Source organism: Phycodurus eques, chromosome 16 (genome assembly GCF_024500275.1).
Source record: "Phycodurus eques isolate BA_2022a chromosome 16, UOR_Pequ_1.1, whole genome shotgun sequence".
Taxonomy (NCBI): domain Eukaryota; kingdom Metazoa; phylum Chordata; class Actinopteri; order Syngnathiformes; family Syngnathidae; genus Phycodurus; species Phycodurus eques.
Genome location: NC_084540.1, coordinates 4,959,749 through 4,981,740, shown reverse-complemented (window position 1 = coordinate 4,981,740; position 21,992 = coordinate 4,959,749). Strand labels below are relative to the sequence as shown.

General features: G+C 41.3%; 1 protein-coding gene across 1 annotated transcript in view; it reads right to left on the bottom strand.

Annotated features, from left to right (window-relative positions):
- Positions 1-19,748, bottom strand: part of abat (4-aminobutyrate aminotransferase) — a 44,468-nt gene extending 24,720 nt beyond the window's left edge. The window contains exons 1-4 of the mRNA XM_061699616.1: positions 19,440-19,748; positions 11,930-12,066; positions 2,620-2,717; positions 2,482-2,511 (exon numbers count right to left, since the gene is read on the bottom strand). Coding sequence (XP_061555600.1) covers positions 2,482-2,511; positions 2,620-2,717; positions 11,930-12,011 — 210 coding nt within the window. The 5' untranslated portion in view covers positions 12,012-12,066; positions 19,440-19,748. The remainder of the gene's footprint in view (positions 1-2,481; positions 2,512-2,619; positions 2,718-11,929; positions 12,067-19,439) is intronic.
- Positions 19,749-21,992: the final 2,244 nt, after the last annotated feature.

Below are 21,992 nucleotides of genomic sequence, written 5' to 3'. Positions count from 1 at the left end.
CATTGAAAAAGGCCACATGAAAAGAGGACGAAGGAAAATGGTACATTCCAACTACAGGGACAGCATTTGTGCTCCAGGCTCTTTTTAAGTAGTTCACTGGGTAGATACAATTGAAGATCCCATTCCCCCTAGAAACACACATCCAGTGGATATAAAAAGTCTACACACCCTTGTTCAAATGGTATGTTTTTGTGATGTAAAAAAAATAATACAAAGATAAATTATTGAAAAACACTTTCCACCAATAACCGGTACAACAAAATTGACAACTTATAATAACACTTTACTTGCACAAGTGTGCACATCATCTTATAACTACGGATGTGGCTGTGTTCACAATTAACTAGGCACATTCAAACTCATGTTAAATTTGTGCTTCCATAGCATCAACAGGATCTCTATGTTCAAAGGTATCAGTCAGGAGAAGAATTCAAAGAATTTACAATAGATAATAGATAAATATACCATGGCACACACCGAACACAGTCATCATCAATTGGAAAAAGTATGGCACAACGGTGACTTATTCAAGAACTGGCCACCCTCCAAAATTGATAAAAAGACGAGAAGAAAATTTGTCAGGGAGGCTGCCAAGAGGCCGTGAGCAACACAGAAGTAGCTGCAGGAATTTGTGGCAAGTACTGGCTGTTTAGAACATGTGACAACTATTTCTCTTCCTCATCATACATTATATTGCCAAAAGTATTCGCTGACCTGCCTTGACTCAGAAATGAACTTAAAGGTCCCGTATTTTGGCAATATACAGTAGATCTCCAAAGAGTGATTCTTAACATGGACAAAAGACCCTCTGACAGCTACTTCTGTTTGACCCAGTTTTGTATCCGCTTTGTCCATATTTGGTTAAGACCGCCCCCTTTCCTGTGATTGGTTGTCTCCATGTAAAAGACCCACTGAAAGCACGCTGGCTCAGGGAGCGTAAAGGGAAGGCGGAGCTCTTCACTTGTGATGTAGATTTGGTTGAGCAATTCGAATGACCTGATTTCAGGCCTCTCGGCAGAAAAACATCTGGTACTCAGGAATGTGTGGACTATTTTAATTCATATTTCACGTGTACTGATGCACCATAGAGCCTATATTACATCCCAAATACTAGAAAAAGTTGGTTTGGCAAAATATGTCCCCTTCAAGTGACATTTTATTCTTAATACATAGGGTTTAACATGACATCGGTCCAGCCCTCTGCAATTATAACAGCTTAAACTCTTCTGGAAAGGCTTTCCACAAGGTTTAGGAGTGTGTTTATGGGAATTTATGACCATTTTCCCAGGCGTGCATTTGTGAGGTTACACACTGATAAGAGAAGAGAAGGCCTGGCTCTCAAGGCCCTTTGACAGTACACTTGCTCAGTGTGAAATGACGACGACGACAGGAACGGAGGTGTGGCCATCCTATATTTGGAAGTGGTGACGCAACAGCCTACAAGGAAGTCAGGAGACTTTCCCCACTGAGTGGACTGCAAGTTCGCAATATGTACTTGTCATTGTTGGAAAAGAAAGCCCTAACTTGCGTATTTTATTTTATTTTAAGGAGGAGGAAGTGAAGCAGCAGCAAAAAAAACAAAAAACAAAAAAAAAAAAAAAAAAAGGGAATGGGAATATCACATACTAATTTCACGTCACCAACTCAGAGTTTAAACTCATTCATGAGCTTTCTAGTTCCATGAAGAGTGCTTTGAGGTGTATTTCAGGCTGAGCAGGGAGCTTTCAAAGGGAGTTTGAAAGCCTCCCGCAGAGACGTCTCGCTATATTATTTTTTCTACTGGCCCAAAGTTCGGGATAGTGGGACACTGCAATTATTACGCCTTCCTCTATTTCCCCCTTGCCTTGTACTGTAAACCGTTTAGAGTACACGTCAGTCAAAATAGAACTCAGCCAGCCCCGCTCCCATTGTAGGATCTTTTTGAAGTCACCACGTCAACGCTCCCGAATAAAAAAAAAATTCTATCAGACGACGCGACACTGCGCATCAGACGCCTTCTGCATTGACGCTCAGTGTCACATCAAAACGCACTGACGCCCCCTCAGCACACACAACGAATGGGAAGGTTGAGGGCAAAGTGCAGTGTGAAAAGGCCTTTAGTCTCCACTCTAATTCATCCGAAAGTGTTCTATAGGGTTTGGTATGGATGAACTTGACTGGTCTGCACAGACTCCTGGCCTCAACCCGTTATAACACCTTGGGGTTTCTTTTGAGTGGGGGAATTAATTAATGGAGGAAAATGTTAAATTATTTATCCTGGTCTCATTTTTTATATCACAGAAATCTGGCATTTAAACAGGGGTGTGTAGACATTTTTATATCCACTGTACATGAGCTGACAAATTGTCTTTAGTTATGTGCACTAAAATGCATTTTCCAAATGTGGCAGCCATTTTCATAGTGATGTTGCTTGACCGGACAACTGTACCTTGCAGACCACAACACACATACGTGCACACACAGACACACACCTCAATTTACCTGAATTTCTCCCAGTTGTTTTGTCAGCTCCTAAAGATAGAAATAAGAGTAAATTATGGTACTATTATTATATATTATATATACATTATATACTGTACTTCTATCTGTCTACTGGTTGCAGGTTTATGTGTGTGTTACCTGTGATCTTGGCCCAGGGACTTCAGTTTTCATGGAGGGTCCATTATAATCAAAGTCCACCTGGACCTTTGGTGCCGCTTTGCTTGCATATCGGCATCCTGAAAACACGAAACACAATTTGAAAAACTAATAATACCTGAAATTTCAAAGCGTTTGTACAAACCTTTACCCCCACATTCCCCCACAAAAACCTGCTGGTCATATTATTGTTACGAGGGGCAGTCAAAAACCTATGAGCTCAATTTAATTTAACCTACTAATAAATTCTATTTTTTCAGAAATGTTCACGATTTGTAGATTAAATACTTGCTTGAAGGTTTGATATATATTAAAAAAAAGTTTTGTTTCAAGGTGTCGTAAGCAGTTGAAAAAAAATGTGGTATATGTGGTATAACTCTCTGGATGTCCTGAGAGTAAAACATTTATTTAAAGTATTTTTTCAAAAGTCATCCCTCCCCAGCCTCTAAATGAATTTCATTACTATTTTAAAAGTCTCTGTGACAGAGATAACTGTCCAATTAGACACTGTAAAGACTGGAGGTGTGGCCCGGGAGTAGCTCCATCATTTTCTTGTGTAAGCGCATTTATGCCAGACGGAAACTCTGGGAAAAATGGTGGACGTGGAGGCTTTCCCTCATTTGCCAACAACTGGGTCTTCTAATACAAGGAAACACTAGCAGAGCGAAGAGACCAGAAAGGCTAAACAAAGGGAATTTGATAGAGAACGAAACAAAACTAGGATACATACTGTTCGAAAGGTGCCTGAAATTTGATACAAGCGATGTGGCTTCATTTCTGCTTGACAGGGAAATCTATGACATAATTTTATTTTATTGTGCATTTCCCATGAAGTTTGCATGTCGTCCCCATGCCTGCGTGGGGTTTCACTGGGGTTTCCTCCCGCATCCCAAAAACATGCATGGTAGGTTGATTGAAGACTCTAAATTTCCCGGAGGTGTGAATGTGAGTGAGAGGGGTTGTGCTAAGAATTATCTCTCCACCGGGAGAACATGCAAACTCCACACAGACGAGGCCAGGATTTGAACCCCGGTCCTCAGAACTGTGAGGCTGATGACGGCACGAACTAGTTCAGCAAAATAGCATTGCTCGCAAACAATACAATACGAAGGTAGCATTATCACAAGCCGAAAGCCATAGCTGATAAGTCGGAATGACTTTGCAACCGGCGCTATCACCAGAATGGAGCAGCACAGCAGCACTATGTCGTCACTAAATGCAAAATTGTGGGCGCACGCTGGATCTGGAATGAGGTACTATATTTTGGAAAAACATCACACCCGGCGGACTAATTTAGCGCGCAACACCTAGAGCAGCCAAAGTAGATGAATAGCGAGTAGTGCTCGCGGCAGACTTTCCAGTCAGCTATACCTGAAAACTATCAACTAATTCTGCAAAGGCTTGAAATGCCAATTGACAATTTTATCGCCCGTGCCATTAAAACAGCATCAACAAAACAAACAGCGTAGACATGAACGAGGGGTTTAGATGTTGGTGCAAAGGTACGTCGTATAATCCCCAGGGTTCCAACGGAATTATGGAAAGTATGGAACAGTATGGAATTGTATTTAATAGATTTCCAGGTCTGGAAAATTATGGAAAATGGAAACTGTTGCATGGAAAATTATTTGTTTCCAAGACTGTTACCACAGCTCTATTTAAAAAAAATGTAAATATCTAAAAAAAATTAAAATAAAATACTGATCGGTCCGCGTTTTTTTAATTTGCTTGGAAGCGCAGCTCCAATGGTTGTGTGAGAGCACACTGTATTATACCAGGGGCTTGGTGAATACTGGATTCTGATTGCGTCAGAAAATTCCATCGGTGTACATTATCAGCTGCTAGTAAACACCCTTTGAACATCTCAAGTAGTTCCTGTCAAAAAAATCATTACATTGTTCCAAATGAATGGCCAGCACACTTAGCCGTTCGATTATACGAGCAAACACAGCAACCTGACACAGTCAGATTTTCTGAAAAGTAAATGTGAAGTACTCTAAGGACAGAAATGAGCAAATTTAAAACAATAACGAGTGATTTAATCGTTTACTCTTTGGTGAATACATCTTCGATGACTGGGAGTTGCACAAAATGACAGAAGTTGCACAAAGATTTAACTCTATAAGATTTAAATCAACACAAAGACGAGAAGGATGAAATCAACGCGAACAACAAAATCAGGGATTAAAACACAGAGATAAATCTTAGTACAAAAACTGACAAATACGAACTTAACACTTCACCATTGATGTTTTCAATGATATCCTGCGACAATTATGCCAGTCATCGATGACTGTCAGCCTGAGAACTTGCATCAACCGTCACATATAAATGATCATCTATTTTACTCAAATGTCACAAATAATTATTTTGATTGTTATTTTTTTTCCGAGAAGTCTGGAACGGAGTGTCTAGAAAACGTATGAAATTTTGAAATCTCAAATGATTAGAAGCCCAGAATTCCGTGATGCGTAACACAAACGTTGTTTTGAGTACACAATCAACCTTGCTGCTCAACTAAAGTAGTAGAAAACAAGACACGATTCTATTTTTTTTTTTTCAAATATGGAATTAATTGTGATAGAGTCACTGAAAAAAATGTCACCCAAATCAACAGAGCAATATTGGAGCGAGTGGAAGCCAACTTCCATCGCCTTTAGAAATGCATCAATGAAAACGGACACCAGATGATCCATGTTGTTTTCCACACTTGATTGTGTCAAATGCTATATCAATATGAACACATTGATGTCAATAAAATTAGTTTTCAGCTACCATTTATATTTTTGCCAATACACAATAAAAATAATACAGGAGTTTCCTGTGGATAGGTGTTTTGTAAACGCAAGCTAGCAAACACGTTACCTGACCCCAAAAAATGTTTCAATCGATTTTTGACCTCGACTTACTTACTTACCGAAAGTCATTGTGGCTTCGTCACTCTGTGTTATTTGAATAATTGCTGTTGATCAGTATGACCACACTACTTACCACGTTTTCTCAGGTCAAACAAGTTAAAAGCGCTGCCTACTGTAGTTCACGAGGCTGGCATTGATGGACCGTCGGTGTTATGCCTGGATCAGACTACAAGACAAATTTGGTCTTTCACAATTGCACAACGTCAGACTAAGTACTTCTAAATCTTGCCGTATCTCGGTCAGATAGTAGCAACACTACACGACATTACAGTATTCCGATACCACCGTATCCCGTCTTTTACAATCACTGGGCTTTGTATTCTCAAATGAAACACTCTCGGAGAGGCGGAACCAGAAAACGTGTCACCGGTCAACACGACTGGACAGAATCCATCATTCCAGTCCCCAAGAAACCTGCAATCTCGGGTCTGAATGACTACAGGCCTGTCGCTTTGACATCTGTGGTCATGAAGTCCTTTGAACGTCTCGTGCTGGACCACCTCAAGAGTGTCACAGGTCCCCTGCTAGACCCCCTGTAGTTTGCCTACCAAGCGAACAGGTCTGCGGATGATGCAGTCAACATGGGACTGCACTTCATCCGAGAACACCTCGACAGTGCAGTGACCTATGCGAGGATCCTGTTCGTGGACCTCACCTCAGCGTTCAACACCATCATCCCTGAACTCCTTTCATCCAAGCTTCTCCAGCTCAGCGTCTCACCTGCCATATGCCAGTGGATTTACAGCTTTCTGACGGGCAGGACACAGCAGGTCAGGCTGGGGGAGGCCACCTCATCCACACGCAGCATCAGCAATGGGGCGCCCCAAGGTTGTGTCCTCTTGTCCGCTGCTCTTCTCTCTCGACACGAACGACTGCACCTCAGCGAACCCGACTGTCAAACTCCTGAAGTTTGCAGATGACACCACTGTCATCGGCCTCATCAAGGACGGTGACGAGTCTGCATATCGACAGGAAGCGGAGCGGCTGGAGCTGTGGTGCGGCCGACACAACCTGGAGCTGAACACGCTCAAGACTGTAGAGATGATCGTGGACTTCAGGAGGCATCCTTCGCCACAGCTGCCCCTCACGTTGTCCAGCTGCCTTGTGTCAACCGTCGAGACCTTCAAGTTCCTGGGATTTACAATCTCTCAAGACCTGAAGTGGGCGACCAACATCAACTCCGTCCTCAAAAAGGCCCAGCAGAGGATGTACTTCCTGCGGCTTCTGAGAAAGCACGGCCTGCCACCGGAGCTGCTGAGACAGTTCTACACAGCGGTCATCGAATCGGTCCTGTGTTCTTCCATCACAGTCTGGTTTGGTGCTGCTACAAAAAAGGACAAACTCCGACTGCAACGGACAATCAAAACTGCTTAAAGGATTGTCGGTACCCCCCTACCCACCATTGAGGACTTGCACGCTGCCAGAACTAAGACAAGGGCGTGCAAAATCCTCTCGGACCCTCCGCACCCCGGTCACCATCTCTTCCAGCTCCTTCCCTCAGGTAGGCGCTACCGATCAATGCAAACTAGAACTAGTAGACATTCCAACAGCTTCTTCCCTCTTGCGATAACTTCTTAAACACCTAACCTATAATTCCATTACAATAAGATGGCAATTTTTTGACTTGAGTTTTTTGACTTGAAAATGAGGAAAAACTTTGACTTGAGGAGTATCTGTAACATTTGCACAACCAACATTGTCCCAGATTATCGCACTACTCGTCACTTTAAACCGCATACACTCCTTGAAGTCTCAGCGCCCTTTGCACTATGGTCATTGCACCGGACTATTGCAATATTAGTCATTCGAACTGCTGAAAGTGCTAGAGGACTCTGCATCTTTTTGCACAATTGTTTTTTGTCAATGTCTTTATGTCTCCAAAGTGTTCTGTAAATTGTTGTACTAGAGCGGCTCCAACTACCGGAAACAAATTCCTTGTGTGTTTTGGACATACTTGGCAAATAAAGATGATTCTGATTCTGAGTCTGATGGATGCATTGTGCGCTGAAAACAAAAGAACAAAATGAGGAAAAACGTGTGGTCGGTAGAGGATGTTCATTCAAGGATTGCTTGAGGTATGTTCACATGCTTTTCATATGATACCGATCGCAAAGCAGGCAACAAAACGTTTTCTAGCGTGGCGAGCTAATGGTTGTACAGTATGTAAACATGCCGGCGATCTGTTGAATCATGCGCGAAAGATTTGGTAAACATTCGTTCGTGCGCGTGAATAACAGATAATAACGGCGACGAAGTATGTTCACAACTGTAAACACGGTTGGCGATGCACCGGTCACAATACGCAATCCTATTCGTCGATGTCAAGGTGCACTGTCGGAGAGTTGTCATTGATATGTCACACTACATGGAAAAGATCCCCAAAAATTAAACGTCATACATGAAACACTACATAAAGTTCTGTCATTCCCGACAAAATATGTCGGGCTCGATCTGGGAAATAGCCAACGATAGCTAATCGGGCCAATATCAGGGCTAAAATCCTCTAGTCTGATCGAGGCATGAAGAAAAAGAGAGATTATATTGAAACGTAGCGATGAAATCCACACTTTTGGGCTTCATTTTATATGTGTACATTGCCTTTCTATTGCAATAAATAAAGCTAGAGGAAAAGTGGGCTTACTACTTTTTGATTGCCCCACATATTATTAAGAAAGTGGATAATGATGACGTCACCCTTAAAACATGGTGGCTTGCTATCAAAGGATGTCCTAGCATGCCTAGTGTCGTCATATATAGGTTTTAAAAAGCTGTTCTATGTCAGATAGTCCCCTAAATAGTTGTAATGTGAATGTTTTTATTCCCCGTCTGCATCTTGTTGTGTGTTAACGATGTTTTTATTATATTGCACCAGGCGTTAAAGTGCCATCCAGACAGATGACCCGTCTAATTTTCAGTACATTGTGCAAGTCAGCTCAGATGTCAATGTGCACGTGGGAGGTGAAACTATCTCCTTAAAGCTGCAGTGTCAAAACTAGGCTTTACACGATCAGGATTTTTTAGGCCGATCAATGATCAGTGAGTTTGAAAAAACGATAACCAATCACCGATCTGATCACAAGATGGAGCAAAGTGTCTATTTAAATGACTTTTCATTTACTGTATATACTTGTGTACTGTATACTGAGTATCTTCAAAAGTACTCTTTCACATTTTAGACAAAAGGTAAAACATTAATGACCTCTAGGGGCCGTTCAAGGATTGGCCACTGAGATAAGTTTTAAGTTTTCAGTCAGGTCAAACCAACATTACAACAAGACAGAAATAATGGGTGCTAACTTAATGTAATTAAATTACTTTACTGTAATTAAATTACTTGCACACACCGAAACCTTAGAACATGATTCGACAGAACGCCGGCATGTTTACATACAACCGTTAGTGCTAGCACTAGCTTGGTAGGTCACAGGACGTTTGGTTGCCTGCTTGGAAGCTGTACCGTATTAAAAGTAGGTGAACATACCTCAAGCAATCCGTGAATGAACGTCCTCTCCTGAGCATCGGTGATGACCACCACAGGGTTTTCTTTATTTTATTATTGATTGTTGTTGTCGTCGCCATGGTAACAAGTGTATCCGGTTGCGTTTGAGTTGACAAGATAAAGCCCAGTGATCGTAAAAAATGGGATGCGGTGGTATTGCAGACAATCGTGAAAGACAAAATTTGTCGTGTAGTCTGATCCATGCCTTACAAAAAACTCCCACACTGCCGAATTTTTTTTCACTGACAAGATTGAAATAAAACTTTATTGGCCGTCAGATAGTTACAGTACTACATCACAAGACACGTGACAAGGCTAAAAATAAACAAGCTTTTGGATCGGTACACGACGGCGACGTGGAGTAAATGTCTTTTGCGGAGCAATGACGTCATTGATCGGACCGGCGAATTATCACATTAAAGACGATCAGCATAAAATGGTAATTATCGGCCGATACCGATCAAGCCGATCAGATCGGTGTAAAGTCTATCCATCCATCCATTTTCTGAGCTGCTTATCCTCACAAGGGTCGCGGGAGTGATGGAGCCTATCCAAGCTATCTTCACGCAGAAGGCGGGGTACACCCTGAACTGGTTGCCAGCCAATTGCAGGGCACACATAAACAAACAACCATTCACACTCACATTCACACCCTTGGCCAATTTAGAGTCTACAATTAACCTACCATGCATGTTTTTGGGATGTGGGAAGAAACCGGAGTGCCCAGAGAAAACCCACGCAGGCACGGGGTTAACATGCAAACTCCACACAGGCGGGGCCGGGAATTGAACCCCGGTCCTCAGAACTGTGAGACAGACGCTCTAACTACCTTGCTTCCGATGTAAAGTCTAGTCAAAACTAAACACTCACAGCCACAATATAAAACATTATTCAGGACTAAATAGATTTAAGTATCTTGTAACTTCACATACAATTACAATTCAGACTAATCTGTCTTTTCCAAAATATATAACTAGTAATATACCTCATTTCATTGTGGAATAGTTTTTTATAACCTTTACTATACCTATGTATTATATGCACTATTAACTTTTGAAGATTTTTAGTGGGAGGGGTTTATCATGCATTACAACACGAGAAGTTACGGTAGATATATTTTAGCGCATTGAATGGAATATAGAATTCCGCCAATCCAAACTATTTTGTAGTGAAGCTGTTGCCTAACATGAAATTGCAAATTTTTGTGCTGAGTAGCAGCCACTTTGAGAATGTCAATCAAAGTTTTGTTTGTGACTCAGACACGTTTCACTGTGTCTGAGTCAGCAGGTAGCCTGTGGAAGTAGCAGTTTAATAAAAATATGTATTTTTGGATGAATAAAAACACCACCCCATGATAATAACACAATGTCTGCGATGTACTTTTTTCACGTTCAAATTCACCGGTGCATTACTATATACCAAAGTTATTGCTGTTGTATTTTCACATCATTAGTCAGATCAACTGGTGTAAAAAGTATTGTAAAATAGTGGTGAAATAGTTACTAAATTGATATCTCATCTTTGAGAGTCTTTTGAGAGTATGTACTTTTTTTAGCCTAACTAAAAGCAAAAAGGTAAAACATTTTTCAATGTAACCCAAACCAATGGAAAAAAAAACATGTTTTTACAATTATCTTTGACAGTGGGATAAAGGATGAGGTGTGTTTGGAATTCTTACTTACTTAATCTGATGATGTCTGTTTACTGCTTCTATCAGTACACATTGTGTTGAATCTTATCTATTCACCAGATGCTTGTCAAACAGCCTAATAATAAAATAATAATAATTTCCATAGTAAAACAAATGTTGGACTTATACTGACGGTTGGTAGAGCAAGTCTCACTGAGGTGAGGGTTAAAGTGCCTTGAGCACCTTGAAGGTAGAAAAGTACTTTGCAAGTGAAGACCGCTGACCATTAATTTACACACTGTAATCTGCAAAACTAAAAACACTGGCTGGCTTTGTTTTAGAATACTACTTTACAATATTGTCTTCTTGCACATGAGCTGTTTTCATTAATCATCTAAAGCTTGTGTATGTCTCAGAAATTCTTCCTGGTTTTTCAAATTCCCATACAGTTCATGGTCCAAAAATCAAATTAATTCTTGTAAATACTTTTTGGAACCGCAAAACTGCCTCCTACACATTGTTTATCTTTTGCTGTCCTCCATTCTACATAGGTTAGTCAAACATTGCAAAGATAACATAACCTTTTCAACCTCTTTAATGTTGTCCACGCTGCGGTTCGTCATTTTCAGGGTCACTTACAGTATGATTTCAAATACAAAGATCCAATTTGTTTGCTGCCCAGAAAACTTATTGAAATATTTAGCTATTCAAAAATTCACAACTAGATAAATATTTGAGTATATTATGATTTTTTTTTATTTATTTTCCTGACTTTACAAAAAAATACAAAATTGTTATTATTGTTATTATTAAAATAAAAATAAAATAATATATCAGTATTATACAATATTTCCTTTCAAAATTTCATTATTGTATTTTTGTTTTCTTTGATTGGGTTGGAAGAAATCCCAAGGTTCTGCTGCTTAAAAGCAGAGCTTGCAGACTTCAGTTTAAACATCCACTCAAGTTATCAAATATGATTCTTTCTCACACAGGTTTAAAAATTTTATCTAAATACCATTACTCTGGATTTTGTTCTCATTCATCAAATGAAATTGTTTTACAGGGTAAAGTTCTTGACGTAAACATGTCGTCAATGTTGTGAAATGCCTGAAAATAGTTTATAATGATGGATAAAAAGCAGATATCATTTCTATAAATTGTGAAATTAATAAAGAGTAGAACTTATGTGACAAAGTTACATACAGGTATTGGTATTTGTTTAACCATCAACAATCATTTTACCTGAAAGACTGAGGCGTAGGTTTTTGTGGCGGGACAGCGCAAGATGACGGCTGATCACAGAGGATGCCATGACAGGAGTCATACAGAATTTGAGAGAGGCAGCAGCTGCCCTTTTCTATCCTCAACAAATAGGTCACCTGGGGTTGGGAGAAGGAGGGAGAAGGAGGGAGAAGGAGGGAAGCGGACAAATAGGGATTAAATTTGGCAACAGGTAGACAATATCCAATTCAATAAATAACTTGACCGATGTGAGAGTGCATGCTCAACGTGAGTGAGAAGCATAACTCTGATAACAGCACATGCTTCCGGAAAGAAAATAGACATTTTCACCTAGAAAGACCTAGAAAGAAGGTCAGCGAATACAAGGAACTCTCACTTCTACAAAGAGAGCTGCTATGACAAAAAAAAAAAAAAAAAAAAAAAAAAAAAAATCAGACACCATTTCAAATTCTTGCTTGCTTTCCAAATTCTAATAAAATGAAGCTAAGAAAATGAGTCTCGGTTCTCTCTTGTTTTCCAAATCATTATGTAATACAAAATGGGGAAAACTCTTGCTTTCTGCTTTGACACAGTGGACACCCCGATTATCCCACACATCACATAGCCGGTTACTTGGCAACACCTCATGAACTGGATGAAACTGGTTTACAGAGCGTTACACAAGACTGCATCTATATGCTTCAGAGAAGCAATGTTTTGGTGTGTGGCGCGGGGCAAAATAAAGAGCTGGAGGACATGACAATAATATCAATCATACAACTTCATTTCTTTAGTTCCTTTCAGAGGAAAAGATAAAAGGTGGTTCACTCCATCATAAAATCCCACACTAAAGATGGGAGAAAGCATTATGATCCAGTAGAATCAGGAATAAAAGCAGATGAAAAAAAAGGTTGTCTCTACACGTTTATGGTTGTGTTTTAAATTGAGGTACTGATTTTGTTCATTTGATATGTTGTGGGACTTGTGCCAAAGAGAAAGCATGATATGAGGGAAGGCACACAACAAGTCTGAACTGGAATAAGCTGGAAATGTAACGTAAAAGATTAAACCACATCAGGAATGCCTGATTGGATATTGGCGCTGGGAGTTGGAAGTCAAGGTGGATTTTACTTTTGTATTGATTCAGGATGTTTGAGAGTTGTTTGAGGTGTTTTTTTTTTTTTTTAACAAAAGGTTTCTCATTTTATTTTAACCTAAAATTACACTTCAGATGGAGCTATAGTGGAAGTCACTCAAATGACACCATACAATCTTACAGTTATTTACTTGCTCAATGCTTATTTGCAAACTCATATAACCAGTAACAGCTTATTTTATGATTTACTTTTGATCTTGGTAACTAAGTGATAGCTACCCACAATCATTTGGGCCCATACAAAGATATGTGAGAAAGAAGATGAAGGGTTTAGGACCTTCTATTTGTACAATCCCGTTTCCAATGAAGTTGGGACGTTGTGTTAAACATAAATAAAAACAGAATACAATGATTTGCAAATCATGTTCAACCTATATTTAATTGAATACACTACAAAGACGAGATATTTAATGTTCAAACTGATAAACTTTATTGTTTTTAGAAAATAATCATTAACTTCGAATTTTATAGCTGCAACACGTTCCAAAAAAGCTGGGACAGGTGGCAAAAAAAGACTGAGAAAGTTGAGGAATGCGCTATTGAAGTTTCAAACTGACAAGTGTCGGGGCTCTTGCTCTTTTAAAGGTTAGCTACTGAGGCGTTATCGCTTATTCTCTTTTCCATTTTTTTTTGTGTAAAACACAGGATGACTAGAGATGTAGCTTTATAATAAATGGAATATCTTATTGAAAATAGGTTAAACTAAAATAGAGGAGTTTAGCTTTTTCTGTAGAGCTTGCGCCATCGACTTTCTCTTCTGGGTCCTTGCCTATTCTTAAGGCAGAACATGAAGCTTTTAGGAATGTCCAATCTGATCAATTCGTTCAAGGATTGCTTGAGGTATGTTCACATACTTTGAATACGATATGACTCGCAAGCAGGCAAACGAAACGCAATGTAGCCTAGCAAGCTTGTCCTTTTGTTCGTATAAACATGCATACATACATACAACATAAAAAAGGTGACCAAAAAAAATAAAAATGAAAAACATTGTGGGGCGGGGGTGGTCCGGGGGGATCCCCCAGGCCCCTGCAGAGAATTTACTTTATTTTAACATAAATCAGGCAATCTGGAAGACTGAATAGTACAATAAGGCAAAATAAACCAGTTTTCTTCACGCAGAAAAACATTTATTTATAGCACACAGTCCATGTTGATGTACAAATTTAAGATTAATATTTAATTTGCCTCATTTCTTTGCTTTTTTTGTTTTGGCCTCCAACTTGAGCCAGGCACATCTCCACCTGCACCTGATGCCTGCTTCAAGCTGTGCCGCATGAATAGCATCCTTCTCTTTAAGTATTCTCATTCTGGAAAAGAATTGACGAAAATCCTTGTCTGTTTCACTTCATTTTTCACTATTACCACCTTCAAAGGCTAATCCCAAATGCATCCTCCATGAAAATATTAATATTATACTATAGTTTTCTGGTTTTATTGGCCATTTCTGAATTTGATTAGTTCATTCTGTGTTGTGACATAATCCCGAACATCGTTCCGTCACTTAATACATTTAACATTAACATACATAAAAACTAATTAGATAATTGTAAGTATGTTTCCTAATTAATATAAGATGTACTAGCGGATCAACTCTTGTCGCCGATGTTACGCGAGTTTCGCGGTTGCACTGGGACCACAACCAGGGCCACGCCCCACAGCACCTCAACGTGAAAATACAAAAGACCAGTGCAACAAATACAACACTGGCCGATCGGATGAGCAAAAATGGTGCTTAAACGTAAGAGTAGCAATAGAGGATGTCCGCTCCAGACGTGGATAGAATAGCCAAATATTGTATATAACCTATTTACAATAAGATATTAAATTTATTATAAAGCTACATCTCCAGTCATCCTGCGTTTTACACAGAAAAATGGAAAAGAGAATAAGCGATAAGATGACTCAGCAGGAATCATCCGATAGAAGGGCGCCTTGACCAAGGACGTGGCCGGGGATGTGGCAGGTGTCGACAGCATCCATTACCGCTGGTGTCCACAAACTTGTTCGGGGATTGCCGCCACAACAGGCACCGACCACTTTACGGCCACGGCTCCAGTCGACCACCTCAACAATGGAGCCGCAGAACATGGTCCACTTGGACTCGATGTCCCTCGCCCCACTTGCGATGTGGTCGAAGTTCTGTCGGAAGCGGGAGTTGAAGCTCGTTCTGACAGGAGACTCTGCCAGATGTTCCGAGCAGACCCTCACAATATGTTTGGGTCTGCCAGGTTGGACCAGCATCTTCCCCCGCCATCGGAGCCAACTCACCACCAGCTTCGCCCCTCTCTTCAGCCGAGTGTCCAAGACATGCGGCCGCAAGTCCGATGACACGACCGCAAAGTCAATCATCGAACTGCGACCTGGGGTGTCCTGGTGCCAAGTGCAAGTGTGGACACCCTAATCTCTGAACACAGTGTTTGTTAGTCAGTCCCTGACGAGCACAGAAGTCCAACTGTCCGGTTAGAGTTTCTTGACCTTGCACACGAGCTCAGGCTCTTTCTCTGCCAGAGAGGTGACATTCCATATCCCTAGAGCCACCTTCTGTAGCCAAGCATTGGATTGCCAAAGTCCCCGCCTTTGGCTGCCACCCAGATCTCTATGCACCCGACCACCTTGGCCCCTCCCACAGGTGGTGAACCCATGGGAAGGGGGACTCACGGTGCCTCTTCGAGCTTTGCGTGGCAGGGCCCTATGGGCCACCAAGCGCTCACCATCGAGCCCCAGAGGGCGGCCCCGGTGACCCGTGCCCGGGCGAGGGAAATTGGCGCCCATTTATTATCATCATCATAGAGGGTCTTTGAGTGTTCTTTGACTGGTCCCTCACCCAGGAAATGGGTGACCTACCTGGGAGATAAAGCCCCTGACAACTTAGCTCCTGGGATCATTGGGACACACAAACGCCTCCACCACAATAAGGTGATTGCTCAAAGGAGGGGAAAAGCGAAAATGAAATGTGGAAATTGTAGAATTGGAAAATGTGATTGTTTTAATGAGGCATTTGTGTACATGAATCAGTATGAAGTTTCAAGTAGAAACAACTTTCAAGATTCTCTTTCAAGATAATTTTTTCAAAGCCAATTTGTTGTTCATTCGGTGCCTGTTTTGATATGGTAAGTGAGCTAACACAATAGCAAGTTATATATTTTAGGTTAATATTGACTCAATGCTCCTTGTATTTTCTTGTCTGGGTTGTCATATTCTGTCCAGCTTGACATGAACTTGCAGTGTATTCTGTTGAAAATAGACTTGTAATGAAGGACTTTTTATGTACTGCTTTACTTTTTATTTTGCAATCAAATATACTGTATATACAAACACAGTGCATTGTTACTTTTAATCATTGCTTAAAACACTTATGATCAAAGTAGACAGTTATCTTAGAAAGTTTGTCGGTCTGCAAGATGCCGGTGTGCCTGTCCAGTCAACCACTTTATCACTCGAGGGACTTTGAATGAATCTTCATCCTCAGCTGTTCCATCTGGGGAAATTTGAAACGGTCTTTATCTGTGATTATTTTATTTTTGTCACCATCGTGCTTTTCAAGTTATTTAGAATTTGTGCTTCCCTTTCATACAAATTCCACCTTTAGGCTGTACCTGTCACGATACAATTGTATCAGTTCAGCCTGGCGTGACTAGGTGGAAGGGCTTGACGGCATGGTTGGAGAGATCAGCGAGGCGGGGAGCACGGAAGGAGCACTGAGTACGAAGAAGAAAATTGAGGTTAGAACAATTGTGATAAAAGGCGTAGCTTACATGCGAGAATAGAGCTGGTGTACCACGGGTGAATGCTGCTAGGCTGGCAGTGGAGTCCTGGATCTGGCAGGCTTAAATCCAGGCAATGATGAAGGCTGATTGACAACAGGTGCACGCCTGAGGTGGTGCTGATTACTGGGAAGAGAGAGCGAGAGAGAGGGAGAGAGAAAGGGCAAGAGGGGCGCAAAGCGCCACCTAAGCTTCAACAAAGGAACTGCAGGGCACAGCTCATGACAGTACCATTTATGAGTTTGAGTTTATTCAGTAATGTAATTCTCAGATCATCCTAAAATGATAATGAAATATGGCCATATAGTATACAATAAAAAAAGTAGTATGGTAGCTAACTAATAAACTAGCTATAGCTAACATTTATTAGCTGCTAAATCATTGATAAATTCTGGCTGTGCTTCTAAGATATTACTAGTATAGTGTTAAAACATCAATACGTAATAATAAATGACAGATACTTACACTTCAAAGATGATCGAGAATTGAATCTTGCATTCCTATTGCGAGCTCGGTTCAGTGACATGGAAAGTGATGACATCCGGGGGCATTAGGTGTCACTCGAAACAAATTAGCCGTTGAAGACGCATTCTTCATCAGGTCTGCCCACCCCAGAGGTTTGTGCCAAAAAGAAAACGCAAACAAAACGACAGGCAGCGTAAAAGCGAACATTGTCATCGCAAGCAAAAAGTACTTTCATTGCAAGTAATAACTAATAAGTAATAATTTACTTTTAAAAAAAAAAGTTTTTTGCTTGAGTTAGATTATAATCTCTCAAAGTCTTATTTTTTATTCGCAATTCAAAATCTTTTCTTTTGGAGTCTTCATTTTTGTTTGTGATTGAAAAAGTTTTGTGTGATTCTTTTTGGCACAAATCTGGTTCCGTATGTAACCATTGGTAGAATATAATTTTCTCTTGAACTGTGTACTGTAATGAGGTTGGTGGCACAAGGGGAAAAGGAGCTTGAGGTCGCAGGGCTGAAGTGTATGGTTTTCGCATTTCAGGGAAAGGGATTAATAAATGTCTGGAACTTGGGGAGGGTGTCCATTATTCACATACTTGATGATGTTGACAAAAACCTAGACAGTAATGATACTTAGGTAGATTTACTCACTAAGACACAGATGGCTCTCTTCCTATTTCCTAAAGTGTAACACACTCAACACTTTGCAAAGAACAAATTTCCGTCACTGAGTGGGAACTGACCCCACGCTGCCCACACCAAAGTCAGGCGAGTGTACCACGACACCATCAGTGACATCAAAAGAAATCAATATTACAAATACCCATGCCTACCGTCATGTTAGGATTGATTACATTTTCTGCCATGAAGTTAGCAATACTGCACAGGACCATAGTCTGTGACATAACGACAAACCTAATCCTGCTAGTTTTATTTTGCTTTGCTCAAATTACTCAGCAGCGGCAAGCGAGATAACCTGCCAATAGCAACCTGAAGGTTAACACATTACGTTCCCCCAAATGGATGACAAATTTGTATTTTGTCAACATTTACATCCGCATGCAGACTTTACAATAAATGATCTGTTTTAAGGTTAGCAATCCATCAATTAAAAAACAAATCCCTTTTACTGTAGATCGGGTCAGGATGTAAAACTGCACTAGGAACTCAGGATTATACAGTACATATCTTATTATTGCTCTGTGCCAATCAAATCAACTGGCTGTCCTGTGACCTGAAAGTGCATTGACAAGTGGACTGTTGTGTAACTCTGGGTGCAGCGTGGTGTTACCAAACAACAGAGCTGGTAGACCGCTGCTTCTTAATGGGTTAGCGAGGTGTATAATCTAAAACTGTAACCATATTGTATGATGTAATAAAGGCAACGCATCAATATACTGTAAATAGGGAATTACTTGGCACGCACACACACACGCAATAATAATAAACTCCAGAGCCCACACTAAAATAGCATTTGATTTTGATTTTTTTCTGTGTGCCCATCTTACCAAAAAGTAGTTCTATTGTATTTGACTTATGTACAGCCCTTATAACCTGTAACACAAAATCGTTTCCACTTTTAAATTGTGATTTATGTCCTCGCAAAGCAGATCGAACCCACATTCCAGAAGTCATGAAATGCTTCAATTGAAAAGTCCAGTTCCAGTAAGAAGATGCGGAATAGCTGCAGAATTCAGGCAACATCAGCACTGAAAGTCGGACCGCTCAGGTGCAGGTGAAATATCCTATTCATCCATGCATCCAAAGGTTTACTGCCATTATAACCAGGACATACTAAGTGTGTGATGATTAACGCCTTTACAACTTGTTTTCGAGTGTGTTTTATATATATATATATATATATATATATATATATATAAACTGTTCCTTGTGGTCCTTCATAAAATCTGGTTCCAACTGGATCTGACTGGAAAACCACACGGGGCGTTATGAATGAGTAGAGCATATCATTGGTCAGTCGCCAAGCAAGCTTCTTCTAATAGGTTACGTGATCCTGCAGGCTGCAGGGGTCACCTGCTTCTACTCGGAGGCATGACACACACGACGGGCTGATGCAGCGCGATGTTGCCGCAGACCCATCTGGGGGATAGGGGGGGGGGGGCATGCACGGTTCTATCACTTACCGCTGATCGGACGACTGGAGCAGGAACGAGAGTCTGGTGCAGAGGGCTGCGACTGCAGCGCGCAGTCTCGTCAGCCGCCGCGCTGGTGGCTACGGGCAAGGAGGGGCTTCTTCCCTCTCGTCTTGTGGTTTCGTTCTGGTGGTCGAGCTGACAAACTCGTGCCTCTCCTGGTTTGGAGAAAACAGTTCTGTTCTATAATGCCTTTTCAAATGCGCTTTGATTGCTTCATACGGTGCCGAGATGCGTTTGCCCCATAACGAGTGGCACCCCCTAGTCGAGCCGCGTATGATGATAGGCTGCTTTTCCACTTTGCATTTTGCATCCATCCTGGCCCCCTAGTGGTCAATATATGCGCAAACAACTTTTCTGCTCAAACCCCAAAACATGGATTACGTAATGTGTTTTTGCACACATGCTCAACCACCCATAAATTCAATCTCAGTACTCCTAAAATTTGAGATTATAATTATTTTACTGTGTCCTTTCCCCCCCACAAGATAGAAAGGTGTATAGCAATACTTGGTTGAGAAAAAAAAAAAAAAAAGGTTTTGATCCTGTGACTGCATGAGTTTACAGTATGCTTGCTTTGTAAATCAAATTTAGAAATCCAATCCTTCCTCTTTTGCTGTGGCTCAACATGCTCGAGTCAAAGACTTTCCCCAAAAAGTGTCATGCTTCTCTTTTATGAATGTGGTAATGAAATTGTGGTAAAATGTACAAAACAGCCCTTGCAGTGACACATTAGTGTTCCATGAGTGATCATCAGGTGTACCGCAGGATGTGATGAAATTGTGCTTAATTGGCCTAATCATAAAATATTGATGTATTCTCGACAAACAATGTATCTTTGTTCATCTTTATGCCAGGACATACAGTATAGTGACAGGTCGACCAATGAAATGCTCTTCCACTAGATGGCAGAAGGTACTTTGAACCTATCCACCCACCTGTTGGCATTTATACACCAGAATAATAACTTTATGTTCAAGTAAACACTAACAAGCACAGATTTTACAATGATTATCTAAATTTGTAACTGATCCTAGATCCTAATCACTTCAGGATACAGGTATATACTTTTCATGACATTTGTGTGTGGTGGTGTGTTGAGAGATTGTTGCTATATAAGGATTGTGCGTGGGGGGTGGGGGGTGTTCATGTCAACCCAGAGCTATTTGGATGCCCCCCTCTTTGCACAACATTGGGCGGCGTGTACCCAGAACACCTTGCAAGGGAGGCATCCAGGAGACACTTAACAGCTGCTCTGACTACTCTCGAGGTACTCCTTGACCCTAACACCCCAGTCAAGAGATGCAAAACTGTTTGCGCTCCCCTTTCACTCTGACATCTCCCCTTGCACGGGTGTGGTAATCTGTGTGTTGTGTGCAACAAATATACAGTGTGAGTTGAATCTCCCTTTGAGAGAGTGAGTCTTAGAAAAAATATATAAATAATGCCCGAGCCACCTCATCTGACCTCCTCCCGGATGACCAAGGTTCTCACTCCATTGCTAAGGGAATGGGCCCAGACACCCTGCGGAGGAAACTCATTTCATACCTGGATCTGTTTTTTTTTGTGTGTCGGTCACAATTCACAGGTCATGACCATAGATGGTGGGGGTCATGACCATAGATGGTGGGGATGTAGATCAACGTAAATCGAGAGCGTTGCCTTTTTGTATCGCTCCTCCTTCACGACAGGTAGGTAAAGAGTCTGCATCATTGCAGACAATGCACCGACTTTCGCTACATTCTTCCTTCTCTTGTGAATGAGACCCGAAGATATTTGAATCCCTCCACTAGGAGAGAGGGCACTCCACGCTTTTCCGGTCACGGACCATGGTCTCAGACTTCAAAGTGCTGATTCTCATCCCAACCGCTTTACAATCGTCTGTGAGCTGCTCCAGTGAAAGCTAAAGATCACGGCTTGATGAAGCCAACAGAATCAAATCATCTTGAAAAAGCACTAGTGCGACACTGAGGTTCCCAAACCGGCCAACCCTCAATGCCCCGGCTGTGCCAGTGAATTCTGTCCAGATAGGTTATAAACAGAATCAATGACGAAGGGAAACCTTTGAGGAGTGAAACCTTCACTTGAAACAAATTAGACTTACTCCTGGCATTGTGGTCCCAACACTGACACCGGTCGTAGAGGTACCCAATGGCATGCATCAGGGAGTCCATTACCCCATAGTCCCGGGAGCAATCCTCACAGGATTCCCTGAGGAACACGGTCCACAAAGCAATGTGTAAACCAGTTGGGAAAATTCCCACATGCCCTCCAGGACCCAGCTGAGAGTGGAGAGTTGGCCTGCTGATCCACAGCCAGGACGAAAGAAACACTGGTCTGAGGTTCGACTTCTCGATGGACAGGTTTCTCCAGAAACCCCAAATAGAACATAGCAGGAGGATGAGGAGTGTGGTCCTCTGCAGTTGCAGCACACCCTTGGTGTCATCATGTTCTTTAACATGCAAATCTCCAAGGACATTTTCTGGTCAAAGAACACCAACAGGATTGTGACGGGAGCCGAGGAGATAGTGAATTTCATCAAAC